This window comes from Dendrobates tinctorius, unplaced genomic scaffold (assembly GCF_039654945.1).
Source record: "Dendrobates tinctorius isolate UK_male_01 unplaced genomic scaffold, ASM3965494v1 ptg000082l, whole genome shotgun sequence".
Lineage (NCBI taxonomy): Eukaryota > Metazoa > Chordata > Amphibia > Anura > Dendrobatidae > Dendrobates > Dendrobates tinctorius.
The window spans coordinates 10,761,746-10,778,530 of record NW_027361750.1 but is presented as its reverse complement, the minus strand read 5'-3'; the positions used below and the strand labels follow the sequence as shown (position 1 = coordinate 10,778,530).

At 42.3% G+C, this 16,785-nt stretch overlaps 1 protein-coding gene across 1 annotated transcript in view; it reads left to right on the top strand.

Moving 5' to 3' along the window:
* The window catches only part of TRIM55 (tripartite motif containing 55), a 206,224-nt gene that overhangs the window by 155,743 nt on the left and 33,696 nt on the right, over positions 1–16,785 (top strand). The window contains exon 10 of the mRNA XM_073583912.1: positions 14,621–14,899. Within this exon, the coding sequence (XP_073440013.1) occupies positions 14,621–14,899 (279 nt within the window). The remainder of the gene's footprint in view (positions 1–14,620; positions 14,900–16,785) is intronic.

Genomic DNA, 16,785 nt, shown 5'->3' with positions numbered 1-16,785 from the left:
GTAAAGGAAATTATGCATGGCATTCTAATCATTTTAAAAATATAAATCTGAAAATTGTGATGTGTTAGTAATCAGCACCTTGTAGACTGATACCCCTAAGTAAAATCCTCAGTGACCAATTGCCTTCAAAAGTCACATAATTTAGTAAATTGAGTCCACCAGTGTGTAATGTATTCTCAGTATAACTAAAGCTGTTCTGTGAAGGCCTCAGAGGTTTGATTGAGAATATTAAGGATCAAACAGCACCATGAAAACCAAGGTACACACCAGACAGGTCAAGACTAAAGTTGTGAAGAAGAGAAAAGCAAGGATAGGTTATAAAAAAAAATAGCACAAGCTCTGAGCATTCACGGATCACAGTTCAATTCATCATCCAAAAATGGAAGGAGTATGGCATAACTGCAAAGCTACCATTAGAGGGGCCGTTGACCTAAACTGACATTTCAAGCAAGAAGAGTACTAATTAGAGAAGCAGACAGGAGGCCCATGGTAACTCTGTAGGACCATTTTTGCTGGTCTACCTGAGCGTGGTTTTGTTTTTACAGAGCCCCTGATTTTCCATTTGTTAATCACAGTTTAATGCTGCTGACTGGCATTATCTACTCCTTGGATATCTGTCACAATTCCACCCCAATCCGGTGTAGGGGCGTGCTGAAGCTGTCAGTACTTTGATGGACAGCATGGCCATCCAATCTGGTACAGGGGCGTGCTGAGCTGTCACTGTGTTGATTCACAGCTCGACTAGCCAATCTGTGACTGGGAGGCGTCGGTTGTCTCAGGTGTTCACTATCCCAGGTAATAGCAATGCCTACTTAACTGAGCAGCTTCTCCCAGACCACTGCCAGACATACATTCATCTTGTGAAGTTTGTGCTCGGTGCTGTCCTGTGCCTTGTGTTCTCTTTGCTTGATCTGTTATCTGACTTTGTTCCGACCATCTGCCTGTTTAAACCCTTCAGCTCTGATCCGTTAACCTCCCGGTACTCTGACCTCAGAACGTTACCTGACTACACTTTTGTCTCTTCCTTCTGTTTATGACATACCCTCCTGGCTTCTGACCTTGGACTCCCTGACCACTCCGACTCACGGCTGTGAGAAGTGACTAGTGTCACAATATCCTTTTGCATCCCTTTCCCTGTTTTATACAGTTCAACTACCTTTTCCCATAGATCCGTTGACAATTCTTTTGCTTTCCCCATGACTCACAATCCAGAAATGTCAGTGGCTGGATGAAAGATGCAAGAGTCTGTTTGGATCCCTGAAACTCACTCAGCTTTTATGCACACCCTGATTACAAGCAAACAGGTCACAGGTGAGGATGTTACATTTAGTAGCCATTCAAACCCATTTGTGTCAACTTCTGTGCATGTTATCAGGCCAAAATCACCAGGGTATGTGAACATTTGATCAGGGTCATTTGGATGTTTTTGGTTGTTATTATGATTTAAAAAGAGAAAACACAATAGCTTGACAATAAATGGCTTCAAATAACCACTAACCATAAGTGGAGAAAAAGTTTTGGTGTTATCATTCATATTCTCTGAAAAAAGGCCACGAAAGCAGAACTTCTGCTGGGGTATCTAAACTTTTGAGCACAACTGTATTTGCAGCATATTTTTTAAATATTTAGAAAACTATATATAGTTTCCTTTACACTTCACAAACACTTGCTACATAGTGATGGCATATCACATAAAATACAAATAGATTAGATTTAAGTTTGTGGGTTTGACATGAAAAATGTGGAAAAACTCACAAGGTATGAATACTTTTTCAAGGCCCTCTTCCTGATGTCCTATTGTTCTGCATGTTTGTCACACTTAAATGTTTTGGATCACCACACAAGTTTAAATATTAGACAAAGATAACACAAGTAAACACAAAATGCAGTTTATAAATGAAGGTCCTAAACCTAATAACTGGTTGGGCCACCCTTTGCAGCAACAACTGCAATCAAGTGATTGCGATAATTGGCAATGAGTCTTTTAGAATGCTCTGAAGCAATTTTGGCCCACTCATCTTTGCAGAATTGTTGTAATTCAGCCACATTGGAGGGTTTCTGAGCGTGATCCACCTTTTTAATGTCATGCATGTCATTCGGATTAAGGTCAGGACTTTGACTAGGCTACTCCAAAGTTTTAATTTTGTTTTTCTTAGGCTACTTTCACACTTGCTTTTTTTTGCAGCGCGTTTTTCCCGCAAAAAAGCGCATGGAAAAAACGCATACAAACGCATACAAATGCTGTGTTTTTTTCAAGCATTTTTATGCGCATGCATGAAAAAGACGCAGCGTTTTTATGCTTTTGTATGCGTTTTTAGTGCGTTTTTACCGTGTTTGTGTTTTTTTCCAACATTAGTTGGCCTCACCAAAAAAATCAAGATAGGGTTAGGATTAACACTAACCCAAACCATGACTTTACTAACCCTAACCCTTAACCAAACCATACTAACCCTAACCCTTAACCAAACCATACTAACCCTAACCCTAACCAAGCCCTACTAACCCTAACCCAAACCCTAACCCTAACCAACCCTAAACCCTAACCCTTAACCAAACCATACTAACCCTAACCCTAACCCTAAACCCCCTTAACTAACCCTAACTCTAACCCAAACCCCTAATTTCCATTGTCTAACCAATGCTCAACAAAAAAACGCATGCGCAAAAAAAGCATACATGAGCATGCCAATGCGCACATATGCGCACCCACAGACTTACAATGGGTGTCTTGCTGTAAAAAAACGCATTGCGCGCACATGCATTTTTTTGAGGCAAGTCGGACGCCCAAAAAACGCAACAGGATGCATTTTGTGCGCCCGAGCGCACACCACAAAATAACGCATGCGCGTAAAAACACATACAAACGCATGTGTATGCGCACATAAGCGCATCCCATGCAAAATATAGGGGAAAAAAAGCGCATGCGTTTTTTAGCGCTAAAATACAGTGCAAAAAAATGCAAGTGTGAAACCAGCCTCAAGCCATTCAAAGGTGGACTTGCTGGTGTGTTTTGGATTATTGTCATGCATAACCCAAGTGCGCTTCAGCTTGAGGTCATGAACAGATGGCCAGACATTCTCAATCAGGATTTTTTTGGTAGACAGTAGAATTTATAGTTCCATTTACCAGAACAGGTCTTCTAGGTCCTGAAGCAGCAAAACAGCCCCAGACCATCACGCTACCACCACCATATTGTTATGGGCTGGTGGAACGCACCAAATAAATAAAGATGAAATAATATAAGGGGTGCGTGACCAACTGCTGCTAAACAATGAGGGGAAGGTGTGTAGGAGAAAAGCTGGACATCGGTAGGTAACCCCTGACCCGGTGCTAGTAGGCACGAACTCCGTTGCTTCACGTAGCACGTGCCAGCCGGCGAACAACCGCAATCTGTTTACGTCACATGTCACGGTAGTGTGAACTGTTATGATGAGTCACCGAAGGAGGAAAAAACAAAATTCCAGCTAAGTCCAGAAAAACCAGAGAGGTTGGCAGCTATCGGATTGCAGACCCCTGAACCTATCCACAACAACTAGCAGTAGCCGTGGGGGGTTCCTACGGTGCCCTAGACCCCTCAATCACAGCCGGAGAGCTACATAGCCTAAAGACAGAAAGGGGAAAAACTAAACTGCCCCAAAGCAGACCCCAAAGCAATAGGCAGCCCCCAACATATAATGACGGTGAAGCAAGATGAAAACACTAACACAGATAGAAAGATAGGTTGAGCAAATGATGGGGCCCAAGCTAACTACATAGGACAGGATAGGAAAGCTGCTGTCTGCCATCCGCAAAAACCCTATCAAAATGAGCCAACCGACTGATAGGAAAAACAGGCCCTGAAGTTGCTAGGCTTCAAAAGACTATATCAGCACTCAGGTATATTCTGAAGACAGAGCAAAAGATCAACAGATCAGAGACAAAAATGGAATTCAGCTCACCCCCGGCCGGGGATGGCAGAACTCCCAAAAAACAAGGCAAAACAAAAGCAAAACTGAAGAGTACAAAGCAGAGCAGAAAAACTTAGCTTTGAGACGCAGAAATCAGACTGGTCTCCAAGAATCCAGCAGGAAAATCACCAGCCAGGAAGAAGGGCGTCGGCAGCCTTATATCCAGTCCTCAATTCCAGCCACCCAGTTATCATCTAGCTGCCCAGGTGTTTGGTAATCAGTCTCACTACCTTCCTTCACCAGAGGAGGGAGTTCATCAGACCTCAATGGTGAAGGGAAAAATGAACTCACAACAGTGAACCACTGCTTATGACAGGTGCAATGTCCGCCCTGATGGATGCCACTAACCAGTCTAACAACGGTGCTGGAAAGCGCACACACAGCGCACGGCGTTACTGTGGTGGACGCTGCGGTAGCAGTGTCGAGGAGGCCAGTGCTGGCCGATGCCGTAGGCACTGAAGGTAGATGAGGATAACACTGCAGCGCTGTGCAGTGTCCGAGCTATTGAGCTGACTCTAATTCCTAACCCTAACTCATGCGTAATATCCAAGAAGGGGTAATTATAATGCGTCAGTCACCAGGCTCATTCATCCATCATCATGCATACACTAAGTGCTATAGCCTCAGAGTCTATCATAGTGCATGGCGGGGCGGCCATGCAAACCTTTTATAGCCGTGCCCTTCCGGGACCTTTCTGATCCTCCAGATGGACCAATCAGAACTGGAGAAGGACCTGAGCATGTGACTCCCGACCCCCAATGGGAGATCGTCTCATGAGCATGCTCAGTGGACCAAAGAGAGGACTTAGACTCTGGAGTCTTTTGCTGCTGGCCAGGCTGTACTGCCATAACTGGACCAGAGGTGGCAGCAGCAAACAAACCTACAATGCTGGTGTGGGCAGAACGCTGGGATCGCAGAGTCTGCTGAGCAGGCTCCACTGCGGCCGGAGGGGAATGGGAGACCGTCGATGGCAAAGCTCGGGATTCCCGTTGTGCAGCGCCCGGAACCCGACGCCTAACACATATTTTACTGTTGGTATGATATTCCTTTTCTGAATTGCTGTGTTACTTCTACACCAGATGTAATGGGACATATATCTTCCAAAAAGTTCAACTTTAGAATCATCAGTCCACAGAGTATTCTCCCAAAAAAGTCTTGGAGACCATGAAGATGTTTAATGGCCATACTGAGATGAGCCTTTATATTCTTATTGCTCATCAGTGATTTTTGTCTTGTAACTCTGCCATACAGGCCATTTTTGATTAGTCTCTTTCTTATGGTGGAGTCATGAACACTGACCTTAACTGAGGCAAGTGAGGCCTGCAGTTCGTTGGATGTTCTTGTGGGGTTTTATGTGACCTTTTGGATGAGTAGTTGTACTTTTGGGGTAATTTTGGTTGGCTGGCCACTCCTGGGAAGATTCACCACTGTTCCATGTTTTCACCATTTGTGGATAATGACTCTCACTGTGGTTCACTGGAGTCCATTTATATCCTTTTTCAGACTGATAGATCTCAATTACTTTGTTTCTCATTTGTTCCAGAATTTCTTTGGATTGCGGAATGATGTCTAGCTTTTGAGGAACTTTTGGTCTACTTATCTTTGTCAGGCAGGTTAAGTGATTTCTTGATTGAGAACAGGAGTGCCAGTAATCAGGCCTGCGTGTGGCTAGGGAATTTTAACTCTGCTTTCCAAAGATGTGATAATTTATGTTTTAAGGTGGGGGATAACTTTTTCACACAGGGCCCTTTAGGTTTGGATTTGTTTATACCCTCAATAATAGAGACCTTCATATAAAAACTGCATTTTGTGCTTACTTGAGTTATCTTTGTCTAACAAATAAATTTGTTTGGTGATTTGAAACATTTAAGTGTGACAGACATGCAAAAGAATAGGAAATCAGGAAGGGACAATCACTTTTTTCACACAACTGTATATATGTGTATATATATATATATATATATATATATATATATATATACACACACACACACTTTCATTCTTTCAATAGTTTTGTTGATCAGTGAGTGTCAAATTTTGAGGTCGCTACCGATCAGTCAAAACACTGCTTACAGACCAGTGAACGATCTCAATAATAAGTCTGTGGGTCCATAAATTCTCTCACCAATCTGTGCACACAGTTCACGCAGGAGCTGCAGACATCATTTTGATTCTATCTGTAGGGGTCTCAGGACAGGATCTGGACTCCCGCCGATCATCAACACAGTTCAGAGCCTATAATATATAAAACATTTTATAAAAGGACAGTTACACTTTTAGTCATATCTGCTGTCAGTGGAAAGCAAAGGCTGCTAATCCTGCTCTTCACCACATACGATTTCAAAAAAGTTTGGGTAAGACTGAAATATAATTTGCTGATCTTGCATTGTTATATACATTGCCTCTTGCTGGATGGAACTTATGTCATATGACATCCGTGTATATTATTTTTTTATTATTATTTTATATAGCACCATTGATTCCATGGTGCTGTACATGAAAAGGGGCTACATACAAATTACAGATATCACTTACAGTAAACAAACTACCAATGACAGACTGATACAGAGGGGAGAGGACCCTGCCCTTGCGGGCTTACATTCTACAGGATTATGGGGAAGGAGAGCGTAGGTTGTGGGTGGCAGTAGCTCCTATGGTGTTGAGATGGCCGCGTGGTCATTGCAGGTTGTAAGCATTTTTGAAGATATGGGTTTTCAAGTTCTGTCTGAAGGATCCAAATGTGGTGGATAACCAGATCAATACATTATTTAATGTATTTATTATGCTTGCTTACACATAGGAGACCCAGAAAGACATTAGTAGAACATACAAACTCCTTGCAGATGTTGAGCTTGGTTGCTTTTTCACCCAGTATCCCAATGCTGCAAACAATAGTGCTAACCACTGAGCCACCAAGTTTCTTCATTTTGCATGAAATTCTCTTGTGTGCTGTGGATATTTTTTACATACTGTATGAGTGTGGAGAATCCTTTCCGTACGGCACCAATTAATAGTTGTGAAGTACCTTTGACTTGTGACTGTTCAATTGGGTTAAATATTAAATTTGCCCAATTCTCCATCTTAAAAACCTATGTATCATACTACTTGATACTAAGATCGGGCTACAGAACTAAAATAATTCTGGTTGCGTAACAGGACCTCTTTTATACCAGTGAATTCCTAAGAGCTCATTCACACATCTGATTTTTCCACATAAGAGAAAAACTGACCAATTCCTCTGATAAATGTCATCCGAGTGCATTCTGATATTTTCATGGACCCATGAACTTGCATTGTTGATTTTGATCTCACTTTCGGATCAAACATGGACGCGTCTCTGATATTTTCTATGGATCACTCTCTTTCGAGGGAATAATAGGACCTTTGCATAGCCCAAAAGACTATGATAGGTGCGAGCACTAACTGTGAAAATGATGGAGGGCACTTGTATGCAGAAATCAGATGTGTGAATGAGCTCTAAGGGATCCTGTGTTGACCTGTCTGGAGTCCAATCAGCAGAAAGTCAGCTGATTTGTTTCTAAGAAAATTCCTTCTAAAATGTCATTACCCTGGTCTTTGTACCATTAAGTGTACAAGAACAAGGATAAGAACATGTTTTAAAATGAGGGCAAGTAAGGGAGTCGGATCACTGTAGCAAAGGAAATTATTTATAGATTATGAAATCTCATAATATATGATTTATGAAAAGGTATCTAGTTAGTAGATCAGCTAACACTTCAGATGTGACAAGCACATATTGTAAGCATATCTATTAGCTATCGCCATTCATCAGTTTCCTCCTTAGGCCATGGTGTTCTTCCAGTCACCTCTTTCAATAAACCATATGTTTAAAGATTATATAATTGATTTCATATGCTACTTGTTGCAGTTTTATTGAAATACCTTTATCCTGTTCTCTATTGTTACAGTAAATTGTGGCAATTTGTTGTTTTGTTATCTCATTTATTTTCGCCTTGTCTTTTATCCAGACATAACTAGCATCTGTTCAATCTTTATGGTGTGAACATCATTAACGATGGAAGTGAAAATTGCTGACGTGACATTACTTAGGAATCATTATCATTTGTGAAAGTCCCATATCACACTGTCTCGGGCCACTTTCACCAGCTTGTGAATGTTAATATTTTATTATGAAATAAACAAACATGGTTTCTGTGAAAAAATAATTGATCAGATTACTCTATCACTTTATTCTTGAATATTAGGATTAACACTGCGTCCATTGCTGCTTAGGTCAACCCTCTGTAGTAAGAACAGATGGTTGTTGGGGTCTACAATGACCAAAATATACTCAGTCATTATTTTATTAGCCCCCCTCCCAACAAGCAGAAATTAGGATGGCAGGCCTATCTATATATATAATTGCCTTAAATTGTCTGTCATCCACTTCCGTCTGGATGTGCCCGAATCCCACAATCCACCGCATGGCAACGGAAGTACACCGACCGCCATTTTGGACCACCCAAGTGATGCCGCTCAGATCCATGATGTAGCTGCGATTCCGAACGCCGCTGCGATCTCGAACGCTGCTGGGATCTCAGCTGCTGCTCGGATCCAGGCCACCGCTGCGATCCTACTGCCGCTGGGATCCAAGGGGCCGCTCGGATCCAGGCGACCGCTGCAATCCCAACCGCCACTGGGATCCCAGCTGCCGCTTGGATCCAGCCTGCCAGTGTGATCCCGAATGCTGCTGTGATCCCGACCACAGCTGATCCTGGTCGCTGCTTGGATCCCATTTGCCGCTCGGATCCAGGCCGCCGCTGCGATCATGAGGCTGTGAAAGGGGGTGTAAATAGGGGGTATAATGATAGGGGTGCAATAAAGGGGGTATAATGAGAGGGTGTAATGAGGGGTTGTAATGAGAGTGATGCCACCACCGGACCCCCGTCAGGACCCACTGCCTGACTACATGGGCCGGATCCCGCCACTGCCTGCCTACCCACCTCCGTGCAGTCACAGCCGGCAGGAAAGACCGTGGCTTGAGGCCTGTGCTGGAGATTGGGTGCAGCCACCCTCTGGTGGCACCGCACACCCTCTCCAGCACAGGCCGCAAAACACCGTCTTTCCCACCGGCTGTGAGAGGGGTGTAATGAGAGGGTGTAATGAGGGGGGAGTAATGAGAGGGATGCCGCCACCAGACCACTGCCAGGACCCACCGCCTTACTACACGTGCCGGATCCGACCGCTGCCTGCCCACCAACCTCCGTGCAGTCACAGCCTTCAGGAAAGACTGCGGCTTGAGGCCTGTGCTGGAGATTGGGTGCGGCCACCCTCTGGTGGCACCGCACACCATCTCCAGCACAGGCCACAAAACACCGTCTTTCCTGCCGGCTGTGAGAGGGGTGTAACGAGAGGGTGTAATAAGAAGGGATGGTGTGAATTCCCTTGCTCGAAGTTCTGAGCCGAAGCTCCCTCTGGTAGTTACTGAGAGTAGTGGAGCTGGCCAGGTGGATGGAAGTTCTCCACCTGACAATAATTGGGAATCTGGGATTACTGGCTGGGAGCATATAATTGAGCTGGCTGCTCTTGGAGGTTGCTGGTGATTCCTCCGTGTGCATTTGGAGTTCTTTTGTCCCCTGCCTGATCTACATGGTTCAGCTAAGTGATTCTTTTGCTAATCCTTTGCATCTAATCTGGTTGTGTCTTTTTTTTTTGCTTTCTGTTTTGCTGCTAGGGTTCAGCGTGCTCCCTGCTGGGGGCAGCGCTGGGCCCTGATTCATATGTTGCAGCTTCTTCAGTCCCCTGTTATGTTAGTATCTTTTTGCACTGCTGCCAGTTTATACCAGAGTGCTGATCTAGCGGGGGTGAGGTCGTGTGACTTCAGTTTTTTTGTATATCAGAAGTGTTGGACTTTTTCAGGGTTTTGTGCGTGATTGCAGACAGTATCTTTTCTGTCCTGTCCTGTCTAGACAGCTTGGGCCCCACCGTTTGCTCAGTCTGTTCTCTGCCTGTGTTTGTGTCTCATCTTGTCTCACTGACAATATATGTTTGGGGGCTGTCTATTCCTTTGGGGATCTGCTCCGGGGCAGTTTAGATGTCATCTTTCTGTCTTTAGGCTTAGTTAGTCCTCCGGCTGTGATGAAGCGTCTAGGGCATCATAGGAAGCTTCACGGCTACTGCTAGTTCTGTGGATAGGATCAGGGGTCTGCAATCCGCTTAGTTACCTGCCTCTCTGGTCTTCTGGTGGCTTAGCCTGTTCCTGCCATCCTCCTCGGTGTCCAATTCATAACAGGGGGAGTAATGAGAGGGATGCCGCCACCGGACCCCCGCCAGGACCCACCGCCTGACTACATGCCCAAGATCCTGCCGCTGCCTTCCCACCCACCTTTGTGCAGTCACAGCCGGCAGGAAAGACTGCGGCTTGAGGCCTGTGCTGGAGATTGGGTGCAGCCACCCTCTGGTGGCACCGCACATCATCTCAAGCACAGGCCGCAAAACACCGTCTTTCCTGCCGGATGTGACTGCACGGAAGTGGGTGGGCCGCCACCCCCAGCGCCACAAAGCTGCCCCCATTGTGATGTTACTGCCCTCCCGATGTGATAGCATCGTGCACACATCTAGTGGAATATAAGGAGGACGACTTTTAAAAAGGTTTCCGGTCCAAATCGATAAGTCTGCAGTCAATCTGTCTGACTGCAGACTTATGAATCCCCCAAATGCATGGACTGTGCCATGTGGGGATTTGTCAGTTTCTGAGCCAGTAACATTGGTAATTTATGTGCTATACATATTCCTGGCCAGTGGTCGCAGTCTCGCTTCCATACACTTGTGTTGAGCTAGGCCGTGCCCACTAGATGACCATACCCACTAGATGACCACACCCACTAGACAGGCTCTGCCCGGGAGTATATATAACACATATATGACCGCCATCCCCAACTCAGAAGCCTGCAAATCCCTGCAGAGCAAGGTGCATGTGCTGAGGGAACTCATAAGTCTGCAGGCACACAAAGTGACTGCAGACTTTTCATTTTAGACGGGTTTAATACATTAGTGGAAATTGTGAATTACCATGCAAAATCATAGTGAAAAAGAGCTTCAGAGCTGCAAGTATACTTATTGTTTTGCACATTTTTTTATTTTATAAATTAGTAGCAGAAAATAAAAAACAGGGAACACTGACAAAGATGTTTCAGAATTGGTATCTAATGACAATTTTAAACATTTACCTACACAGACACATCAGAAGAGCTAATATTGACATAACCATCTTAAAAACAGCATGGCTATTGCAGTCGCACGGAAGCAATGTGGAAAAACTGAACCATACCTTCCATGTCCACCTAATGCAGGTGGGATGGACATAGCGCCAATGTCTTTTGCGGTAGTACATTTCACAGTAGTGAAGGGGTAGGGAAGGTGATATTCAGATTTCTTATAGTGCTCCCCACCCATGTGATTGCGGCAGTGAAAAAGGGGAGACAGACCTGAACGCATTGCAACAGGTGGCATCAAAAGGAGAGCACTAGGAATGGTGATTATACATTGGTAATATATTGTCTAATTTTTTGTTTGTGATGAAGAGTCACCTATAGACGGATTAGCGTGGACCCTATGATGCTAGTTCAGCTTTTATACAGTGTTAAACAGATTCAATCAAACAAAGTCCAAAACTACTGTAAAGGGGAGCACTTCACTCAAGTATAAACACAAATCCCATAGAAATCATATGGAACAAAGAAGAGATCCCAGATATGGTAAAAACAATTTTATTGGAAAATTCTTAAAATGGCAAAAGCATAATGCCGTTTAGGGGACGCCAAGATATCACAAACAATCATGTGGAAGGATACAGCGTGTTAGTCCAAAAGACAAAAGCATAAATATAACAATCACATCACAATAGGTGTGCTCAACATGTTAAACATAGATCAATACTCATGAAGAGTTATAGTATGAATGTACACATCCTAACATGCACTGTCACCAAATTCCTCTTGCTATGCCATGGACTACGTGTTTCCAAACATCCCTCCACCCAGATGGATATATATGCAAAATCCAAAAAGAGCCAATGGAATATAAGCTATGAAATTGTGTGAAATAACACGGACACTTAATTAAGTATGCCAAAAAATGCCATGATATACCAAAATGTGCACTCAAAATAGGATTAGCAAGGTATAATTACCTGAACATAATGAGAGTGTGTTCTGGCGTCCCATGTATTTTAAAATATTCCCTTAGGCATAAACTAAACTGTTAATTTTAACCAATCACACAATAATTAGTACCAAATTTTACTTCCTTAAAGAGGTTTTACATGAAAGACATTTGTCAATTTTAGGGACAAATATATGGACCCCCTATTGATCAGAAGACTAGAGGTCCTACTAAATATAGTCAGGATTGAATAGAACTTCTTGACTGATGCTACTCCAGTTACAGTGCAAAACTTGCACACATCTATTTGTGCAATGGTTTTCCTTCTTATTGGAACGTGCTCATCGCAGATTCAGACTGAAGGCAGCAAAATCACAAAGGACACATATGGAAACAAAGTGGGAAGAAACAATTGTAACACAAACCAGAATGTGTGTTAAACCTTAGATTCCTCAAAGTACCCTCCTTTTACTCTGATAATAGCTTTACACCCCCATGACAACCCCCATGGCATTCACTGAAGTAGCTTCATCAGGTTGTCACCTGGAATGGCATCCAATGATCAGATCTGCCTCACTAAGAGGTAACTTGTGGAGTCACTGGTCTTGGGATAGTGTTAGTGACCATCAGATGTGTTTTGCAGAGGAAATGTTGGAACAAAGTTTTATACAGTGTTGACCCCTATGCCAGACTATGACAAGCACCACTCAACCAAAGAGAAGATATAGTCCATCAATATTTTAAAAGACCACTCCAGTGATTTTTTTTCTTAAAATTTCTCCATTTATTAGCAATCATGTGTATGTATAATAATTGCAGATATGTACTTCCTTTCAAATTTTCTCAGTGTAATTTTATAAGACTTGTTGTGAGTCTCATAAACTTAAAATGAGACAGTAACCACACCTCCTCACAAAAGATGCTGTGCGATCAGAAAATTTTACAAATGCAGTCACATAATGCTGGAACAGAACAGAGCACAACTGAAAATGACAGACGTGGCGAATAGTGAAGAATAATACTTAATGCATTCATTACAGATAAACATATTACTGCTTACAAATGGAGAAATTAAAAAAAATCAGTAGAGTGTCCCATTAAGATGTGAAAATCAGTCAATCTGGAATATTTTTAGAAGCTTAAACTTATCTTCAAGTCATAAAAACCATTAATTGCTGTGATGAATCTGGCTCTTGAGACTGCACCAGAAAAGGAAGATCAAGAAATACATCTGCTGCAGAGGATAAGGTAATCAGTTACCAACTTCAGAAACTGACGGCACCTTAGATAACAGCTGCCATAAATGGTGCCCAGACATCAAATAGTAGACACATCTCAGCATCATGTTTCCAGAGGAGACTGTGAGAAGCAGGTCTGAATGGTTGAACTGCCGCAAGGAAGACTTTACTGAGGTAAACAAGAAGAAGAGACTTGTTTGGACCAAGCAACACAAAGACTGGACATTAGATCAGTGAAAATTTGTACTGTGGTCTGATGAGTCAAAATTTGAGATTTTTGTTAGCAACTGTCATGTGTTTGTGAGAAAAAGTGAGTGAATGGTTTCTACATATGTGACAGTGCATAGGTGCTTTACAGGTGACAAAATTTGTGATTTTTTTCCAAATTAAAGGCACACTAACCAAGCATAGTGACCACAGCATTCTGCAACAATATGCCATCCCTCCTGGTTTGCAGTTATTGGGACCATGAGTTAGGTTGCAACAGGACAAGGATCCAAAACGTACCTCCAAGCTATTCATGGGCTTTTTGAGCAAAGAGAAGGTGTTGTGGTCAGAGTAAAAAGATGGTATCTTGAGGAATTTAAGGTTTTGCACTTCTTTACTCCATGTTTGTATGTGTTTTCCTTTGTTTTGGTTTTTTTTTTGCTGTCTTCAGTCTTGATCTACAATGTGCACATTCCAATAAGAAGAAAGAAAGCCACTGCATGACCTGGTGTGTCCAAACCTTTTACTGGATCTGTATGTATATGAGACAGATGGAGATCGCTGAGTGCTGTATTGTAAGTTGCATAAATACTGAGTGGAGTATTTGTGTGCAATCATGCCACTCCATTCAACCCTGACCGCATAGAGGGAAAATAGATTTCAGGACCCCATTCTCTTGACCAACTGGTATCTAGGCAATACATTTCTCACCTTTTCAAAGCATCTGTTATAAATGTCTTTTTTGGGATAAACCCCTTTAAGTATAAACTTTTAATGTCTAAAGAAGATCATGCTTTTTTCCAGGCTGGTTATAAATCCCTTGTGTTACAATTGTATGATTGCGTAAATCTTATATTATTAATCCTGGCTTTTATGTTTGATTTATTTCTTTACTATATCTGACTCTATAAGCGATTGCATTAGAACATACAGTTGCAGAATACATTAACTATATCATCGTCATTAAGACATTAACAATATTTCGCCTTGAGATCTTGCTTGCTCTGCGATATGTTACCTTATAAGCTGAATCCAAATGTCCTAAAGACTGAGGTTGCCTTGCAGAAGATAACATGACTTTCTGTTCTATTTGTTCTGATAAAGGGTGGTGTTGAGCCAAGTGGTAATCAACAGACTCCTAACGTTCAAGTGCTCTCAACTGCAGAAACATCAAATCCCTTATTTTACCCTAGCTGGTATAAGAGCCAAGCACAGCAACAATCTAAACCAAACAAGCTCCAGCTGAATGATGCTGTGGGTCAAATAGATCCTACCATGCCTAAGGAAATGACTGTAAAGAAAGTAGACCCAACAGCAGGACTCATTGAGGAGAGTGTGGTAGTGGCTGGTAAGGAAACCAGTCCATCTGCAAATAATCCCCAGGTCAGTCTTTATGTCCATGTTGCCTATATGTGCAATAACGTTGCTACTCCAGTTAAAAAAAAAAAGCATGAAAACATCCTCTTCTAGTGCTAAAGAAAACAGAGTTAAGCCTCTTTCAGATGTCTGGTTATCGCATACTATAAAAACAGACTGATTATTTTGATCAGAGTTTGATCAGTGTCTGGTCTGTTTTTCTCAAATGTGCCGAAAAAACATTTTTTTACCTTTTCCTATGTGACAGTTTATGAAATTAGGACCGGACTTGGATGTCTTCCAAGTACGGTCTGAGTTTTTCAAAGACCTGTATATTCTTGCATTGACAATTTTGATACGACACTTGGATCAAAATTGGACGCGTCTCCATGATTTTCCATGGACTTCTTGATCAGCGAAAAATCATGGACAGGCCCCAAAGACTATCACATATACGAGTGCTAGCCTTGAAAACCACAGATAGCACTTGTAGAAAAAAATTGGACTTCTGAGAGATGCCTTACTAAAAGTGAAGATTAAAAATAAATTATAATACTTCTTTGTAGCTCTGAGATAAGTTTATAAACCACTAACCCTTAGTTTATAATTAGTTTCTGGTTTTAGTTTATTAACATACCTTAGGGTTCTTTTACACTTGTTGTATTTTTGCGGGCCATTTTTGCAGCCCCAATAGATTTCTATGGGGTCGCAAAAACGGCCCGCAAAAGTTCATTGGAGCGCTGAGTCCCATATGGCCGTGAGGGCCGTATACACGGCCGTGAAAAAATATCGAGCTTGCTCAATATTTTTCACGACTCACGAACACAGCTGCAATACATTTCAACGGTAGCTTGTTTTTGCGGTACACCATATTTGCTCTCCGATAAGGTTTTTTGAGGCCCGTTTTTGCAGGAGACCACAAAAATCAAGGCAATACGGCCCGCAAAAACGTCCCTTTTACGGGCCACAAAAAAACGATAAATGTAAAAGAAGCCTTAGGCTCACCAGAAACTTTATTTTAGGGTTTAAAATTGATTATTAAAAAGGTTGTAAAAATGTTTAAAATATTTCTTACATTTACTGTAATATTGTTTTATACTCTTAAATTATGCTTCATGATTGTGCAAGAAACAGTTACCAGTATATCAACATTCACACAGAAGAACTGGTTTGTAGCAAAAAAAAAAAAAATATTGGTTAATTCAGACTCCATTAAAAAGCATACAGCATCAGTGAAGCTCTTACTATCAGCTCCTAAAAAATGTGATATTCCAACTATGTAATTAAAAGTTAATTTCTCATTAGATGCTTTATGTTTTTTTAATGGATGCTGAATAAACGTTCGTCGTCATATTGGTGCCATCTTCTATTGTGAGAAATTTCCGCCTCCCCGAGCAGTTCTGTGTCCTGCGAGTGAAAAGCTGATTCATTTGATTTACCTGGAGTTTGTGGGCAAACTAATTGCTAGTGTTATTGTTACCAGAAATCTATATTCTTTGTCTAAATGTACAAAAACGGTAATCAGCTGCAGCAGCCATTTTGATGAACCCTAGGGATCTGAGCAATTGGTTAAAAAAGTGGTAATAATAGTACTCACCTCACCAGGCCTCTGCACCTCTCCTTTTACATCTCCTTTGGCCTCGCCTCCTTGCTCCTCACTCCAGACACAGACTTCTGGTATGAATAGGCTTTTGATGTCCCAGTGCTCCATGCCGTCACGGGGCACACTGTGATATACCACATTGCGATATACCACATTGCAGCATGTGTCACCTAAAGCCTGCATGTGCCAAATACCAGTGCCTGGAGTAAAGCGACCAAAGACAATAAGCGAAAGGTGGAAAGGGGAAAAGGAGTAGAGGATCAGATGGTGGAAAGGTGAGTGTCAAAGTGAATATTAACTTATTTAATTT